Raw genomic sequence first — 18,025 nt, forward strand, 5'->3', positions numbered from 1 at the left:
CATTAGGACGTCTATTCAACTGAAGGATGATCCTTCCCTTTAATAAAAAATGGAGGGAGGGCAATAAATGATGTTCCTGATGTATATCTATTTTAGAGATAGTATTGTAGGACATCTCAGGATATCCCTTAGGATACCCCGGTATGATATCACTTCATGGTGGGGAAAATTCCTGCTACCAGAGACAAAAGAAATGCATTACGGGAATGATTAATTCTTACTTGTGCTTAGCGAAAAGACAAGATGACATGACAACGATTTATAGTTAGCAATGTTTTTGAAGTCTTTTTCTGAGAGGTTCATCCACAATCAAGCAGTTTAAGAGGGAGTGGCCGTTCTTTTCTGTGGTTAACGAGTTAATGATTAAAAACTCCGGCATTCCCACATTAACTGCTGAATCATGGATGAACCCATGTGCAGAAAACTTCCTCAAGATCAGACGCTCCATACCCTACACAGGAAATTTTTACACACTGAGCCAGTCACTTTATCTGGCATGCACTCTTTTGCTTCCTAGATGTTGAGGCCCTTCCTATTCAACATCTCTTTTTCATCTTCCTCCCCTCCTTCTTCCTAACATTTTTAGTTTTCTGCAAAAAAAAAAAAAAAAAAACTACTGAGATGGCTATTTGTCTGTCCGTCCGCTCTTTTTCTGTCAGCCCCCAGATCTTAAAAACTACTGAGGCTACAGGGCTGCAAATTGGTATGTTGATCATCCACCCTAAAATCATCCAACTTACCAAATTGCAGCCCTCTAGCCTCAGTAGTTTTGATTTTATTTAAGGTTAAAGTTAGCCATGATCGTGCTTCTGGCAGCGCTACAGGACATGCCACCAACGGGCCGCGGCTGAAAATTTAATGGGCCACGGCTCATACAGCATTATACGCTGTACAGAAAGCTTAATTGCGGCGAAGAAAGTTCGGTGCATATTTTACTTGTTATTTATTCAACTCAGCCTCTTACGAATATCAAGTCTTAGCTACTTCACTCTGCCATTTGATACAAACATGCAACTTCCACCAACGAAGTCATAGCATCCGTGAGCCATAATTTTACATTATTTTCAGACATACTCATTTGCACGCCTGTCTATCGATTTTCACTTTCAGTTTCCTCATTTTCTCTTTTAGATACCTCTTCGAGGTCTCGCTATCCTCATTTTCTCTTTAAGATACCTCTCCGAGGTCTCGCTAAGCTCCTCATCAGTCCTCATTCATCTCTTACTGACTCGGTTTTGAGAGTTTGTCGTCTTAATCCTTCTGAAATCCTGGTGTCAACTTCGCATTTCGTGCCTTCTTCCTCGGTTTAGTTTGTTCACCTTTTGTGTACGAAATTTTTTGTAGGGAGGTATCTATTGTGTCATAGGTATTTCCAACGATTAATTTCTTTTTTCCGACATGTTTTTATATCCAAGTATAACATTCAGACTCTCACGAAATTGACAATGTTCCTGTCATTCACTGTACATTTTCTTATTTAGTTTGTAGTATGCGAAGTGTTACTTCGTTTCATGTACATTCACACTGCACTTTCACGGAAATAGATGTCAATCGAGCTGGAACAGAATTTGCACAAATTGGAATAACAATCACTCGAACTGGAACAGAATTCGCTCACATTGGAATGACAATCACTCGAACTGGAACAGAATTCGCTCACATTGGAGTGACAATCACTCGAACTGGAAGAGAATTCGCTCAAAGTGGAATAACGGTCACTCGAACTGGAAGAGAATTCGCTCGAATTGGAGTAACGACCATTCGAACTAGAAGAGAATTCGTTCAAACTGGAGTAAAGGTCATCCAAACTGGAAGAGAATTTGCTCAAATTGGAATAACAGTCACTCGAACTAGGGGAAGAATTATTCTTATTCACTCAAATTGGAATAATAGTAACACAGTCTGGAATAGAAGCCAGTGTATTTTAGTCTTCACGGCAGTGTTTTTGCATCCGAGTCAGTACAGAGAAGATAATAATTTCCGTGGTAGTGGTGGTTACTTTACCAATATAAATTGAATAGGTTATTGATGTTGAATAGCGTGTGACTGAATTAAAAAAAGGACATTTGAACTACGGCAAGAATATTTGCACTGTTAAGGTGCTTTTATCGAAAAGATCATTGGCTGATACAGATCTTGAGAACTATTCGTAGACATCACTTCCTCTTTTAATACAAAAACTTACTTTCACCACAGTTCATTTATTTAAGTTATAAAATAAAGTCTTTGCGCCTTTGAGGGAAAGCCCTTTCAAAGATGCCGCTCTGACTCTAATTTGGAAAATAATTTACCCCCTTAACTTGCTTTGCAATGAGGGTGATGCAATTTATTTTGTCATAACTAGACAATTTACAGTTTCAATTTGCGTTCATTTTTTCCTTTGCAGAAGCGAAACAATTCATTCGCGAAGAGAATAAATTTCATACGAAGACTATTCTTTTTTCATTCCTTTTACCGGGGTTATTCGTTGCTTTAATTTTCTCAGATTAGCATATTAATTAGGGTTCGAAAGGATACCGAACGTGTTAGCCCATTTCAATGAGGGTCTTGACTCGACTCCCACGCTTCCACAAAAATATGTATATAAAAAAATGAATACTTAATAAGAGGACCCTCAAATATCGCTTTCCTTGATCGCTTAATCTTTTCTTGGAACGAAATTACAGATACTGGTGAGGTGGAACCACTTCTGGAACAATGTTACCTAATCCTTAAATTATAAGAAAAAGCTGAACTTTACCAAAGTGCTCCAGAAGTTGAAACTTGGTTGATCGTTTAATCTTTGCTTGGAAAAAAATTATAGATACAGGTGAAGTGGAATCATATATGGAACAATGTTACCTTATCCGTTAATAATCAGAATCTCACCTTTTTCAAAATACTTCCAATACTTAAACTTTACATGCACCATGAAAATGGATTATTGTTAAATACGTATTCCCTAACACAGAGGCAACTTAATTTCGCATCCATTATGTTTGAATGCCATGAAGTTGACAAATCAACGACACGGTGACTAAAGCTCGCAAACGCAAGCAGATACATTCAAACACTCACGAAATTATACTCACATCGAGACACACAGCCAAATAGACTCTTACACGGAGAGGTGTAAAGTCACACCCCGAAGCAAATAAGTATCGCCCTTTTTTTGTCCTTCATTCAACTATTTGGCTAGCAACCTGGTCCTATTTTTGTCCCATCCAAACTGAAGTTCACGTTCAAAAATTAGCTGAAATGAAGGTTAAAATATTATATATATATATATATATATATATATATATATATATATATATATATATATATATATACACACACACACACACACACACACACACATATATATATATATATATATATATATATATATAAATATGTCAGTCTCACTTCTTTCTGCTTCTTTTACATATTTTGCTAGACAACTGGTTCTGTTGTATCCCACTCAAACTGAAGTTCACGCTCAAAAATAACGCTAAGTTAAGTTGACATGGGCTTAAAATTCTGTCTATATCTCGTACACTCGTCTGTTTTTTTTTTTTTTTTTTTATAATACAGGCCGTTCTTCCAGATCCAGTGCTGACGTAAAACTATATTAATCTCTTGTAAAATCAAGATTTTTATAATTTATTTTTTATGCAAGCTTGTTGGCGCACGCTGGAACCCGGGGCTGCTGTCTCCCCTACTATCCAGATCCCCTACTTACCCCGCCCCACCCGGGCCGGACGAACAGGTAGGTTTGCAAAAAGATTGCCCCCTACCCTCCCATTCCCATACCTATCTCGCCCCACCCGGGTGGACAAACTGGTTTGCAGGGGGTGGGTGGCTGTGTCATGTCACTCCTACTGTCACCTGGGGGAGGGGAGGACAAACAAGATCATATCCACTCAGATTTTATTATTATAGATTCTTACAAGACGCTTATGCAAACAAGTCTCTGTGATCATATAAAGCCACCTTAAACTGGCGACAGACTTCCCCTCTTAAGAAACACTTGTGTGTTCCATTGAAAAGTTAAGCTATTATTTCTTTGCACCCTCTATGAATTTTTCTTTTACAATGTATACCCAGGAACAAGAGCCAGCGATGGTATAAGGCCAGTGTAATCTAAACAAAAATTACTTTTAATGTTCATCTAAATAATACATTTTTCTCTATTCTTCAGCCCTGGAACGCCTGAGGGCGGAGTTGCGGGCTGACTCGAGTAGCATCGCTCAGTCGGAGGCGTTCTCCACGCTCTCTTTCACGCCCACCGGTACGCCCACGTACAGAAAGGGATCAGAATTCAACATAGGTAAGAAATTCTTTTTCTTTTAATTAAAAAAAGGCTTTATTTGAGCCTTTTTTTAATCTATGTGGATTTAAAATGGAGTTGTGTAATAGTGTTGCTTCCTCTGTATATTTTAACATTGGATTTGTGCGAGGGGAACACACAGACATATATATATATATATATATATATATATATATATATATATATATATATATACAGTACATACATATATATATATGTATATACATACATATACAGTATATGTATATATATACGTATGTGCATATATATATATATATATATATATATATATATATATGTGTGTGTGTGTGTGTGTGTGTATGTATAGATATACATACACAGACTGTAAAATTCTTACGACGAACTTCAATTCACCATCTTTATTTATTCACCTATTTTACATATGTTCAAACACATACCACGTTTCCAACATCCATCGCCATAGCAAATTAAAAATGAGTCTAGTTAGCAGCACCTGAGACTTTAAATAAAGTAGATAAAATCAACTCCATAGGTAGCGATATAAATACGCTCCGTACAAGATTATAAGAACCGAGGAATGCCGTAATTAGTGAGAGAACTCTAAATTTTCGTTTTCCTTTCCTTCCAGGTCTTATGAAGAAAGATTTTTTAAATCTTACTCGAGTCGGTTTCGCACAAAGCTTTTTTTTCGCGCATGCGCATTGTCAGTGACATTTCTTAGATCTTATTGGCTGCCGTAATCAGACAACGCCTCGTCTGCTTTGAGTGCAGGGGCAATTAATACAGCATATTTAAATGCTCTGGGAAAAAAAAGCAGAACAAATTACACTCAAAACACTGTCTTAAAATGGCCTCTACATATACTAAATTATTTTGTTTCAGTATAAACCATGAAAAGTACTTAAGAAACCTGTGTCGTCTGTAATGTGATTTATCCAGTTCGTCTTGTAAAGTGTCTTCTTTGCTATCCGTGTAGACACCCCAGGATTATGTATGTAATCAACGGATAGGTTTGCTTAAAAACAAATGGGTGTTACAGACTATTACACACACAAACAAAGCCACTCCAACATCTTCTAAAAACATAACAGACACCTCACACGTCTCGACTGTCGACCTCACCGCGTAACGATTCCTCGCTGCTGGGAGAAAGAGCGCTGGTGAACTGGTACAATACATGTACACAATACCGGGGTCTAAGCGATGTGAGGCAGGGCAGCCGATCGGGACTACAAAGTCTACCCCAAAGCCAAATCAAAAGTCCTACAAAAGAAGGCATCACGGCGACCCCATATAAAAATGGGAACAAGCTGGGAAGAAGTCTTGTAAAGTGTCTTAATGAACTGGTTATTATTCATGCTGCAAGAAGTCAACATGTCTCATTTACACACACATATATATGTGTGTGTATTTGTGTATGTTTGTATGTATGAATAGACACATATTAATATATAAGACGCAGTATATTAGTTAAGTATACATAGTATACATACACAACTACCCGTTTTTAAATACGAATGTGTTAAGTAATGCCAAATACGGAATGTTGCTGCCCATAATACCCATTTACATAATTTTCAAAAAAGTGAAAATAAAAAAAATTTATTTTAATCCTGGAGAAAGAGAATACGATAGACGGATAAGAGAAATGACGTCCCGGTCTTATTATTTCACGGGTGTGATTCACCTCCATGCTTTGCTGCCTTCCGCTGTCCAGGTGAGGGAGGCGCTGTTCTAGAGAGAAATGGAATAAAGAATAAGAGAAGATAAACAAAGCATAGAGCAGAAGAATAAAGGAGCAGGAGAAGAAGAAGAAGAAGAAGAAGAAGAAGAAGAAGAAGAAAAAGAAGAAAGGAGGAGGAGGAGGAGATACAAGAGGATGAAAGAGGAAGAAGAAAATGAAAAAATTCCAACATCTTGGCAAATATTAATAAGAGAACAAAAACAAACCATAGAGAAGAAGAAGAAGAAGAAGAAGAAGAAGAAGAAGAAGAAGAAGAAAGGAGGAGGAGGAGGAGGAGGAGGAGGAGGGGGAGAAGGAGGAGGAGGAGGATGAAAGAGATGAAGAAAATGAAACAAAATCTAACATATTGCCAATATAAGATACGAAAACAAAAACGAAACATGGAAAAGAAGAAGAAGAAGAAGAAGAAGAAGAAGAAGAAGAAGAAGAAGAAGAAGAAGAAGAAGAAGAAAGACAACAGGATGATAGAGAGGAAAAAGAAGATGAAAAAATTCTAACATGTTGCCAATAAAAGATAAGAAAACAAAAACAAACCATAGGGAAGAAGAAGAAGAAGAAGAAGAAGAAGAAGAAGAAGAAGAAGAAGAAGAAGAAGAAGAGGAGGAGGAGGAAGGGAGACAACCGGTGGAAAAAGAGTAGGAAGAAGAAAATTAAAAAATTCTAAAATGTTGAGAATAAAAGAATAGCAAACAAAAACAGGCCACAGGAGAAGAAAAAGAAGAAGAAAAAGAAGAGGAGGAAGAGGAGAAACAACAGGCGGAAAATATCAGAGGAAGAAAATGAAAATATTCCAAAATGTTGCGAATAAAAGAATAAGAGAAACAAAAACAGGCAATAGAAGAAGAAGAAGAAGAAGAAGAAGAAGAAGAGGAGGAGGAGGAGGAGGAGGAGGAGGAGGAGGAGGAGGAGGAGGAGGACAGACATCAGGTGAAAAAAAAGAGTGGGAGGAAGAAAATGATAAAATTCTAAAATGTTACGGATAAAAGAATATTGATAATAGAAACAAAAATAGCCCATAATAGAAGAAGAAGACGAAGAAGAAGAAGAAGAAGAAGATGAAGAAGAAGAAACAAGTGGCATAAAAAGAATCAGAGGAAGAAAATAATAAAATAATAATTTGTTGCGAATAACAGAATAAGAGAACCAAAACCGGCCAGAGAAGAAGAAGAAGGAGAGACAACAGGTGGAAAAAGAGTAAGAGGAAGAAAATAAAAAAAAAATAAGCCTAAAATGTTGCGGAAAGAAAGTGAGAGTGGGAGGGGCCGGGTGGTAAGGGGTGGGGGACGTTGAAGAATAGCGCGCGCGAAGGATCTGTTCTTTACAGCGCGAACCTTATATTAGTCGGCTGCTTACGCGGGTTCGTAAGGGTGAAACTCCCGTTGAAAAACACGGGGGAGTCGATCGTCTCGATCCCTTCTCACTTCCTCGAGCAACGGATGGTCTCGGGTTATCTTCTTTTTAATGAAAAGAGATACATTTATCACCGAAACGATCTCATTAGTCCTCGAATCATTGTGTCTCCATTAGAGTGGTCATAAATTTGGATAAATTATTCTCGTAGCTAGGCTTTCTATTGTATATGTTCCCTATCACTTTTCTATGTGCGGGTCTGGCTTTTTTAGTTGTCTGCAAAAGAAAACTACTGAGATGGCTATTTGTCTGTTCGTCCGCAATTTTTCTGTCCGCCCTCAGATCTTAAAAACTACTCAGGCTAGACGACTGCAAAATGGTATGTTGATCATCCACCCTCCAATCATCCAACATACCAAATTGCAGCCCTCTAGCCTCAGTAGTTTTTATTTTATTTAAGGTTAAAGTTAGCCATGATCGTGCCTCTGGCACCGCTATAGGTGCCAACAACTCAGGCCACCACCACCGGCCCGTGGATGAAAGGTTCATGGGCTGCGGCTGAGGGTTTCATACAGCATTATGCTCTGTACAGAAAACTCGATTGAGCATTTTTTGCTTTTTTTGACAATCAGGATCGAGGTATTAACTTATAAATAAAGATAATTAACTCGTCTTAATCGAAATTTTTTTAAAAGTTACGTTCGCATTAACCTAAAAGATAACAAACCTATCTTAATGGGATCTAATTCTTGGAGTTCTTTGTACACCCATGCTCAAATCTGGGGCGAAATAATTCTTTTTGTATCGTCCAAAATCTCAGACTCAACGTAACGTTGCCAAGTAGTGTTAAACTTCTTTTTTATTTCCAATACCATACATGTCAACAAGCTTGAGAATTCACAGCTAGCACTATTTTCCCTACGGTTATATAAATACGATCCCGTTTATGCTTTTGTATAATTTGTAACCTGTGTGTGTGTGCTTTTTTTTTTTTTTTTTTACATTGCTTAGCTCAAAGCACGGTGTAATTAGGTTAGCGGTGCCGTCAAAGACAGCGCGTTTAACATGCTTCCTCTGCAGCATTACAACAGTAGACCTAATAAGCTCAACAGTCATAACAACATTTTCAAAATAAGAACATGAATTACAAGTTTTCTTTGAAAAGTTTTAGGCTGTGTTCAAGCTGACTGTATGTTGCGAAAGGATTTATAGGCATAAAAAAATAATCTAAGCCTTCTGAGATATAACCTGTTACTAAAGAATTTATTTGTAGAGATTGCCTGTTCTTTGAAGAATAAAAGATGATAATGATTTAATTATATGGAGAAGATGGCTATTAATCGTAATATCTATTATTATTAATATCAAGGCCTATGGAACACTTGTTTTTTAATTGGCTTAAAATATTATTTTCTTGAAAGTCCTTCTGCTCGCTTTTGGTGTATAATTTATCCATTCATAAGGTAACTTGAATTGCAAGAATGTGTAGATAACTTCATATTCTCTCTGGCCAGAAACTTAATATAGAGATGTGAATGCTAAGTGTAATGTATTTATAGCAGGTACAGAAATCTAACACATCTAGGCCTACGAACAAAATCTTGGCTTAAACAAAAGAATAACTGCGTAGGCGAATATTTGCTAGTAAGCCATAATTTTTGAAGTGGTTAAGAAATATAACTTAAATAATTTTATTTTTATGAAAAGCCAAATATTCCTCTAACAAATATAAAATAAATGTTTTCAAGATAATTTCATTGTCGCTACTCACTGTAGACCTATGTTCCAGGTGGTTCATGTTGCGCCGCCAATAATAGTTGCATCACACACGCTCCGCTCATCCGTTGATATCGGTGGATGCGTTCTAGTTACAGTAATACTTTCGTATTTACTTATTTACATTTTTTCAGCGTTGAGGCGTAAAAACAATCAAATAGGACTATTTAAAATTTTATGGTTGCATTGGAAGCAACATTAATGTTATGACAAAATTTTTCGTTTTTATTTTTATTATTCTAACATTTGAACTGAGGTTTGATGACCTTCTTTGTCGAACACATCGGCGATGAGTGAACGAAAGTTTGAAAATGCTCTGTAACTGCTTTTTCGAAATTTGGCTACACGTGATATTTTTTTTACAGTTTTGAAATATATGACAGATTTCACTATTATGAAACATATTATGGCCTTATTGTATGAAAAAGCCGTGTTTTCGCATAGAAATGAGAGATAAATATGGAGCATGTTAGATTGCCAGTTCGTGAATTTTGAACGAAATCCTACGCAACCATGTCGTATTACTTAAGAGCATAGCTGTACTAGATTTCCATATCTTAAAATATTTACTAAAGCATATATAATTTCCTTTTATATATAAAAAAATCATTAAAAGCAAGATGATTAACGGGAAGGATAAAAGAGTCGTCTTTAATTTTGTATGAAAGGTCACAAGGAAAGCAGACAGAAAGACTTTAACTATGAATTATGTTATGACTCTTCCACCTATAATGGAGGATCAAGTTCATATGCTCGCCCGCTAAAAGAACACAATTTTGAAAGGTTTAAATTAAACACATTTCCTTTAAAGCGATAAGAATATATGACCAACATAATGTTCTAATTCCATCAAACGTGGATATTACAAATTTAGCCATCGGCATAAGATCTTGAAAACGTGATGTAGGCGGCAATTTGAAAGACTTACTTAAAAACTCGCTTCAGTTTTTGAATTGCCATAGAGAAACTTTCGGCGAATTTCAGATTTAAAATTTCACTTCATTAAGGAGAACAATAAGATTTGCAATCCTCAATCTGTCTTTAAATAGCATCGCTGACTGTTCTGTTCGTACTAATTAATCATCTTTGATTCAGACAGGACTGAAAGGCCTTTGGAAGAAAAAAAAAATAAGTTTCAGGAAATACTGCGTATTACAGCAACACAAATGCTTTATTGCAAAGAAGTATAGGGACCTTTCCTTCACTTATTATTATGGTAGGCATTCTATCTTCCTTATTTTGTAGTCAGGAATATTAATTTGATTATTCATTCCTGGCTTTCATTTCCATATTATCAGTCCTAAGCAAGGAGACTCAATTGAATATTTTTGTATCATTTCAAAAATTCCCAGCTTCATTCATGTCAGGGAGATATAGAGAAAAGACAGCGTCCTTCGAAGCACGGAACAAAATTCCCTTTGATTCAGAAAAGCAAAAATCCTTTGAATCACATATGACAATTACCCTAGAATAACAAATTTCTTTTCAGTCACATTTGTATTTTTATTGCCACTAACTATTCGACGAAAACCAGCGCTTTCTTCCTTAAAAAAAACCTTGTCCTACTAATTACCTTTATCTGGGAGTGATAAAGAACTCCAATATCATCCCATAGCATAAAGGGCGTTTCGACCATCTTGATGAAAGCATAACAGGAAAGGATCCGCAATCCTTAAAATGGAAGTCCAAAGGAAACAATAGATTTTTTTTTGTCACAGGTGTTTATCTGATGATCATTATCGTTTTTGAAGGGATTTGATGCTATTTTTAGCTATTAAGCTTCTTTGTTTTCAGTTTTCCCATCCATTTATCAACTGCATCCTAATTCATCTCAGTTTATCATTATTAGTTTGTTTTCATCTGTTTTCCAATACTTCTCTCAGCTGTTTCTTTCTTTCTTTCTTTACACAGATGGGAATTGTGCACATCAGGCTGCTAATACTACTATTACTACTACTACTACTGCTACAGCTACTACTGCTACTACTACTACTGCTACAGCTACTACTACTACTACTGCTACAACTACTACTACTACTGCTACTACTACTACTAATAATAATAATCCCTAGTTGGAAAAGCAGAATGCTTACAAGCCCAAGGAACCCTGCAAGGAAAGCAGTCCTGTACAGGACAGGAAATTGAGAATTAAAGAATAAACTATAAAAGAGAAATAGCGAATAAAAACATATAGGTAATAAAAACACACAAATAACAAAGTAAAATAAGTGAAACTAAAAACAAATAAACTATGAAACGAGACTCACGTCAGTCTGCTAAAAAAAGAAAAAGTATTTGCGCCAAGTTTGAACTTCCGAAGTTCCAGAGATTCACCTACAGGGTTAAGATGATCATGACAGAATTCCAAAATTGCAATGAACGCCTCTGAATGCAAAAGCCAAACATACAAACAAAATAGCAAAGGTAATTAAAACGGTACATAATAACCTAACCTAACCTATAGATGGTACGGCAGAGTTAAAGTATACTGTATGTTATTTCAAACCTAATATCATATACACACATATTATATATATATATATATATATATATATATATATATATATATATATATATATATATATAACGATGCACTCCACAATGAAGATGAAGGAGAAACCAGAGGAAAAGGAAATAGAGTTCTTAATTTGTCCCAACAGTTTCGCCCTCCATCAGGCCTCTTCCGGGGAACTTTATTGACTAATCAGTTTAAGAAAAACATATACCGGACATATGTTTACATTTGGCTTCAAGACTTACATAAAACAAACAACCACAAATGGTTAACGGTGCTTACAACTGTTACAGGATAATATAAAATATAAATTGTCTAGTACATAGTTCGTCCAATAGAAGAGGTTAACAGTCTAATGAGGCTAAACAGGTAATTAAGTGAATACCTACGTCAATATATTGCATAATTTGTACTGGTTTTTCATGATATGTAGAAATAGCGGGTCTGTCCTGAATAAGCCTATACTGCCATTGAAGTTATTGTTTTCAGTATATTGAATACATGCTGTTTCTATTAGATTTCTTTCTATAAAATTATTGTTTCTGAACAGGATTCTTGCTTGAGACCACTGAATTGGATAAAAACACTCTCTAGCATGTTTACTAATGGCGCTGTTTCTTTGATCAGTAGCAATACTATATTTATGTTGTGCAATTCGTTTCTCAACAGTTTTTGCTGATTGTCCAATATAAAATTTATTGCAACCACAAGGAATTTTGTATACTACTCCGTTGTCGTATATAGGGCTGTTTCTTATCAAAGTTGCGGTAGGAAAACACAACAGTCACATTTAATAATTTAAGTGGGTGGATAATATGATCGAAGGCTGGCAAGTATGGCAAACACAGTATATTCCTATTAAAATTCCTATTTCCCTTAGTGGAATAAAATGATTTTTTGGCTAGCGAGAAACACTCATCTATATCCTGTAAGGTAAAATTGTGCTTAAGACCTAATCTATATATATAGTCTATCTCGTCATCAAAGAATTCAGGGCTGACTAGATGAAGAGCTCTAAAAAACATAGATCTTATACCTGACTGTTAAGATAAGAAACAGCCCTATATACGACAACGGAGTAGTATACAAAATTCCTTGTGGTTGCAATAAATTTTATATTGGACAATCAGCAAAAACTGTTGAGAAATGAATTGCACAACATAAATATAGTATTGCTACTGATCAAAGAAACAGCGCCATTAGTAAACATGCTAGAGAGTGTTTTTATCCAATTCAGTGGTCTCAAGCAAGAATCCTGTTCAGAAACAATAATTTTATAGAAAGAAATCTAATAGAAACAGCATGTATTCAATATACTGAAAACAATAACTTCAATGGCAGTATAGGCTTATTCAGGACAGACCCGCTATTTCTACATATCATGAAAAACCAGTACAAATTATGCAATACATTGACGTAGGTATTCACTTAATTACCTGTTTAGCCTCATTAGACTGTTAACCTCTTCTATTGGACGAACTATGTACTAGACAATTTATATTTTATATTATCCTGTAACAGTTGTAAGCACCGTTAACCATTTGTGGTTGTTTGTTTTATGTAAGTCTTGAAGCCAAATGTAAACATATGTCCGGTATATGTTTTTCTTAAACTGATTAGTCAATAAAGTTCCCCGGAAGAGGCCTGATGGAGGGCGAAACTGTTGGGACAAATTAAGAACTCTATTTCCTTTTCCTCTGGTTTCTCCTTCATCTTCATTGTGGAGTGCATCGTAATATTTTATCTTCGTGATTGAGAAGAATACAACTAAATATATATATATATATATATATATATATATATATATATATATATATATATATATATACATATACATATATATATATATATATATATATATATATATATATATATATATATATATATATATTCAATTTCGGAAGTTCGAACTTCACAGTGTATCTATAATTTTTTTATTTTACTTTGTTTTACAAACATGCATACATACACACATATATATATATGTATATATATACATATAATTATATATATATATGTATATATATATATATATCTATATATATATATATATATATATATAAATATAATATCAACTATTTTGGAGGGAAAGGCGGTGTCAAGTGTTTCTAGGATACCGCCATTTCACTGTTTCATCCGTATTTCACTGTCCTGCCCTTCATATCGTATCTGAGTGAACCCAAGCCATCCTGATGAATTGACAACAGCAGAAATATGCTACAATTCTAGGCTGAGCATCACTTGTTGATGAGAGGATAAAATTTCCCAGTGACTAGTAAGTTCCTCTTTATTTATTTCTCATTTTGAATTAATGACATATATAATTAATTACTGTGTTGGTATCGGGAGAAATTACCTTTTCAGGTTATCTTCATAACATCCACTTAAACGTTCATATGTTACTGTTATCTGTATCGCGAATATTTACCTCTCCAAGTATTTCCGTCAGCCTATGTTCATCATTTACCTGTCCAGGTATTTTTATCACGGGTGATTCAACATCGCAGTGAAGCTGTTACCCTTAAATGAAGACCCTTAATCCCCTTTTAAAAAAATATCTTATTATAATCAAACAGGTAATGGCCAAGGACTAAGATAATTTCCTTCGAAAGAGGAACATTAAGGATTTTTTTTAAATCATTCTATCTCCAGCAAGGTTCACGGAAGATAATTAACGCCATGTAATTAAGAGTTAGATAATCTGAGAAGGTGAACTAATATTTTGCCGACCTTACCCAGTCCATTATGTTATTAAAATTCTGTACGGCTCTTCTTTACGGAGCGAGATTGCTGACCTTTACATAAGTTGAAGACTTTCTTTATTATTATTATTATTATATATATATATACTGTATATATATATATATATATATATATATATATATATATATATATATATATATATATATATATATATATATATATATATATATATACAGACACATGCAATATGTATATATATATAGATATATATTATACACTATATATATATATATATATATATATATATATATATATATATATATATATATATATATATATATATATATATATATATATATATATAATCTTCAGTCAAGCTTTTCCTGTAGCCTTAGCTGAATTCATTGCCACATGCTATTAAGTAACAAATAAACATATATATATATATATATATATATATATATATATATATATATATATATATATATATACATATATATATATAACATTCTGGCAACTTTCTCCTGAATTATTCATTCTAATTGTAATTATAATTTTGATAACTTTCCATCTCCTTGATTCAATGATATTTTTGGATGTGCACCCTACTAAAGGTCTTGGCGTCTGAAATACGAAACACATTACGAAACTCTCCTTTCTCAGGTGAGATTCCAACAGTATTGCTGGAGAAAGACTGGCGCCAGCACTAACCCACAGCAGCACATTAGTTTAGCACAAACCTTAGTCTTTCAACTGTGTGCCAAAATCTCCCATGGGAAAGGAGAGTTCTGCAACCTATTTCGTATCTCGGATTTTTTACTTTCAGTGGAAAGCGTTTAGAAAACCTTAGCAACAAGATGAGTTCAAAGGTCACTGTGTAATTCTCTTTTTTTTTTTTTTTTTTTTGTAGAAATGCAAAGAATGCTGTAATCTGTTTTTTTTTGGGGGGGAGGGTGGGAGGTTGATGTAGAGCGCTGGTGTCAGATGGTTTACAAGGAGTGAAGGTTTCTGTATTATAAAGAAGAGTGAGCCATTTCTTTGATCATCACTGGTTGAAAAATCTGATGAAATTGCTCCAAAATTAATTTCTGATATTGCTGAACGTTTCGAATATTCATGAAGACCATTAGAGATTAACTGCCCTTTCAGAAAGTTGTCTTTAGCCACAGCATACAGATGAAAGAGGTACATAGAAATACTAAGATGAAGTGGCCTTTTTATCGCCATGTCATGTGAATGCATAATGCTATATGACCGAGACGGGGGTCGTATAAGTCCAGGAAAATTTAACACTTAAAAGAAAAAGACTCCAACCAGGCAATCTGGAGTCCTCTACTAATCCCTTCCGACTTTCTCCTTGATCTTCAAAGTCTTCTGTGAGTTCTTCAATCATCTATTGGTTGCTGAAGAGATGATTTATCCCCTATTCAGGATCTCTGGAGCAGTCTTGGTCTTCGTTACGTGATCTCACTGAGGGTAAGCCAGGATGTGACCTACATTCCAGTCATTGATTGCTGCTTTCACATTCGCTCTCTTTACTGCCCTCAAGTCTTCCTTTTTCCTGCCATTAAAGAACTAAACTGGCTGTGCTGGACTGCCGGTCTTTCAAAAGAGAGAGAGAGAGAGAGAGAGAAACAAATGATCACGGTTGTGAATAGGTTCTGTAATTTCGTCGGCAGGAGCGCACTCCGTTTTCTTTGTGGTACCATCTTCTTTTATGCGGTTTTATCGCCATTGTTGCGAAACAGTACGCAATTATATGAATCATAATCCATTCTGATGTTGTATAATAATCAAACTTTCTCTTTTTTTCAGGAGTGTCCCTAGAAGAAATTCAGCTTTCTACAAATCAAGGTCCCATCACAAATCTCAGAGACAGGGTGTCTAGCGTCATCGCTGGGGCCCTTCATAAGTTGAAGCGTTAGTGGGGAACTAATCTAAACGAGATGGGTAGATGATAGAAAGAAGGATGAGAAAAAAAGATAATGGAAAATGTTTGATAAGGATGAATAAGAAATGGAAGTCACCGCTCTCTTACATCATAATCTGTTCATCGATGGTCTACATATGGATGCGTGTTGGTTTCTTCATACATCTTAGGCCGAATTATGCTATATACAATCAGTGTAATCTACGATAACTAAATCTCTACAAAAATCCCGATTGCCATTAGACCAAGGAATCTTATTTAGAATATATAGGTTCTTCATAACCAAATTAGGTGAGATAGATTTATGTTATCATATATTTTAAACGAAATGTTTCTTGCTTTTGTTTAGTTACTGCGATGAATAGTCTTATTTTGTAGGATGCAAGTGCTCTGTATCAGAATAGTTCACGGCATACTATGTTTTGGTCAGTGAGAACTAAGGGCATGTAAATAGATGGAGAAATGAGTTGAAATGTGAAGGGGAAACTACAGCTGAGGTCAGATTTGAAAAAAAAGTGTCGTCCCAAACCAATCAGAGCCGATAAAGAGCCTTATTGGACATTGTCTCATACATACGTCTACTTATGAGTCGGAGTGGATTGCAAGATGTATGTTAAAAGGTTGAAGATACTTTCCTATATCCCTGACAATTATAAATGAATGTTTATGTACACATTTTATCCAACTGTATAGTGCCTGCGCTGTGTTATCCACCGGTACTTGTTTTCACTTGTAATTCAACTTTTGCAATTCCTACACTCATTCACAGCACGCAGTAAAGACTGATTCTATAATGTAGTCAGAACAATGCACCTATTCGGGAATGCAGCGGATTTCAGTATCCTTTCGGCAGTCGCGACTGACGGCGGTAAAGGGCCTTGATGGAACTAAGGTCTAGAGTGAGCATACCCTATTCTTTAGACCTTGGATGGAACAATGGTGAGTCGTACGTGAATGAATGATTTTGCTCTCGCTTCATTATTGACAAAATGATCATCGGACTGATTTTACAATTGCTTTTTATCTAACATTTAGTTTATATACATACACTTATATGTGTATATGTATATGTAAATGTATATGTATGTATGTATGTATGTATATGTGTGTATATATAATATATATATATATACATATATATATATATATATATATATATATATATATATATATATATATACATACATATATATATATATGTGTGTGTGTGTGTGTGTGTGTGTGTACAGTAATTGTTAGTTAACTGACAATTACTGCACACACACAGACACATATATATACATAGTGTATATATATATATACTGTATATATAAACTAAATGTTAGGTAAAAATCAATTGTAATATCACTTATTCTGATGATCATTTTGTCAATAATGAAACAAAAGCAAAATCATTCATTCTATATACATATACACATTATATAATATATATATATATATATATATATATATATATATATATATATATATATATATATATATATATATATATATATATATATATATATATATATATATATATATATATAATATAAATTTAGATAAAATCAAACTGAAATCATAAATAGTTCAATGATTTAGATACACAAATTGACTTACAAGAAATACAAGGGGGCTCTGGCTCATAACCATCAACGAAAGAAAGAAAATCAAACAAAATTAAGCAGTACTGGGTATTCAAATGGGTGTGATACTAATAATCGCATGAATTTCGCCCTTCTAGGGAGAGAAATA

General features: G+C 34.7%; 1 protein-coding gene across 1 annotated transcript in view; it reads left to right on the forward strand.

Moving 5' to 3' along the window:
* LOC136846994 (uncharacterized) overlaps nucleotides 1-17,203 on the forward strand; it is a 44,609-nt gene extending 27,406 nt beyond the window's left edge. The window contains exons 4-5 of the mRNA XM_067118244.1: nucleotides 4,163-4,291; nucleotides 16,177-17,203. Coding sequence (XP_066974345.1) covers nucleotides 4,163-4,291; nucleotides 16,177-16,286 — 239 coding nt within the window. The 3' untranslated portion in view covers nucleotides 16,287-17,203. The remainder of the gene's footprint in view (nucleotides 1-4,162; nucleotides 4,292-16,176) is intronic.
* The last annotated feature ends 822 nt before the right edge of the window (nucleotides 17,204-18,025 follow it).

Source organism: Macrobrachium rosenbergii, chromosome 16 (assembly GCF_040412425.1).
Source record: "Macrobrachium rosenbergii isolate ZJJX-2024 chromosome 16, ASM4041242v1, whole genome shotgun sequence".
Taxonomy (NCBI): Eukaryota; Metazoa; Arthropoda; class Malacostraca; order Decapoda; family Palaemonidae; genus Macrobrachium; species Macrobrachium rosenbergii.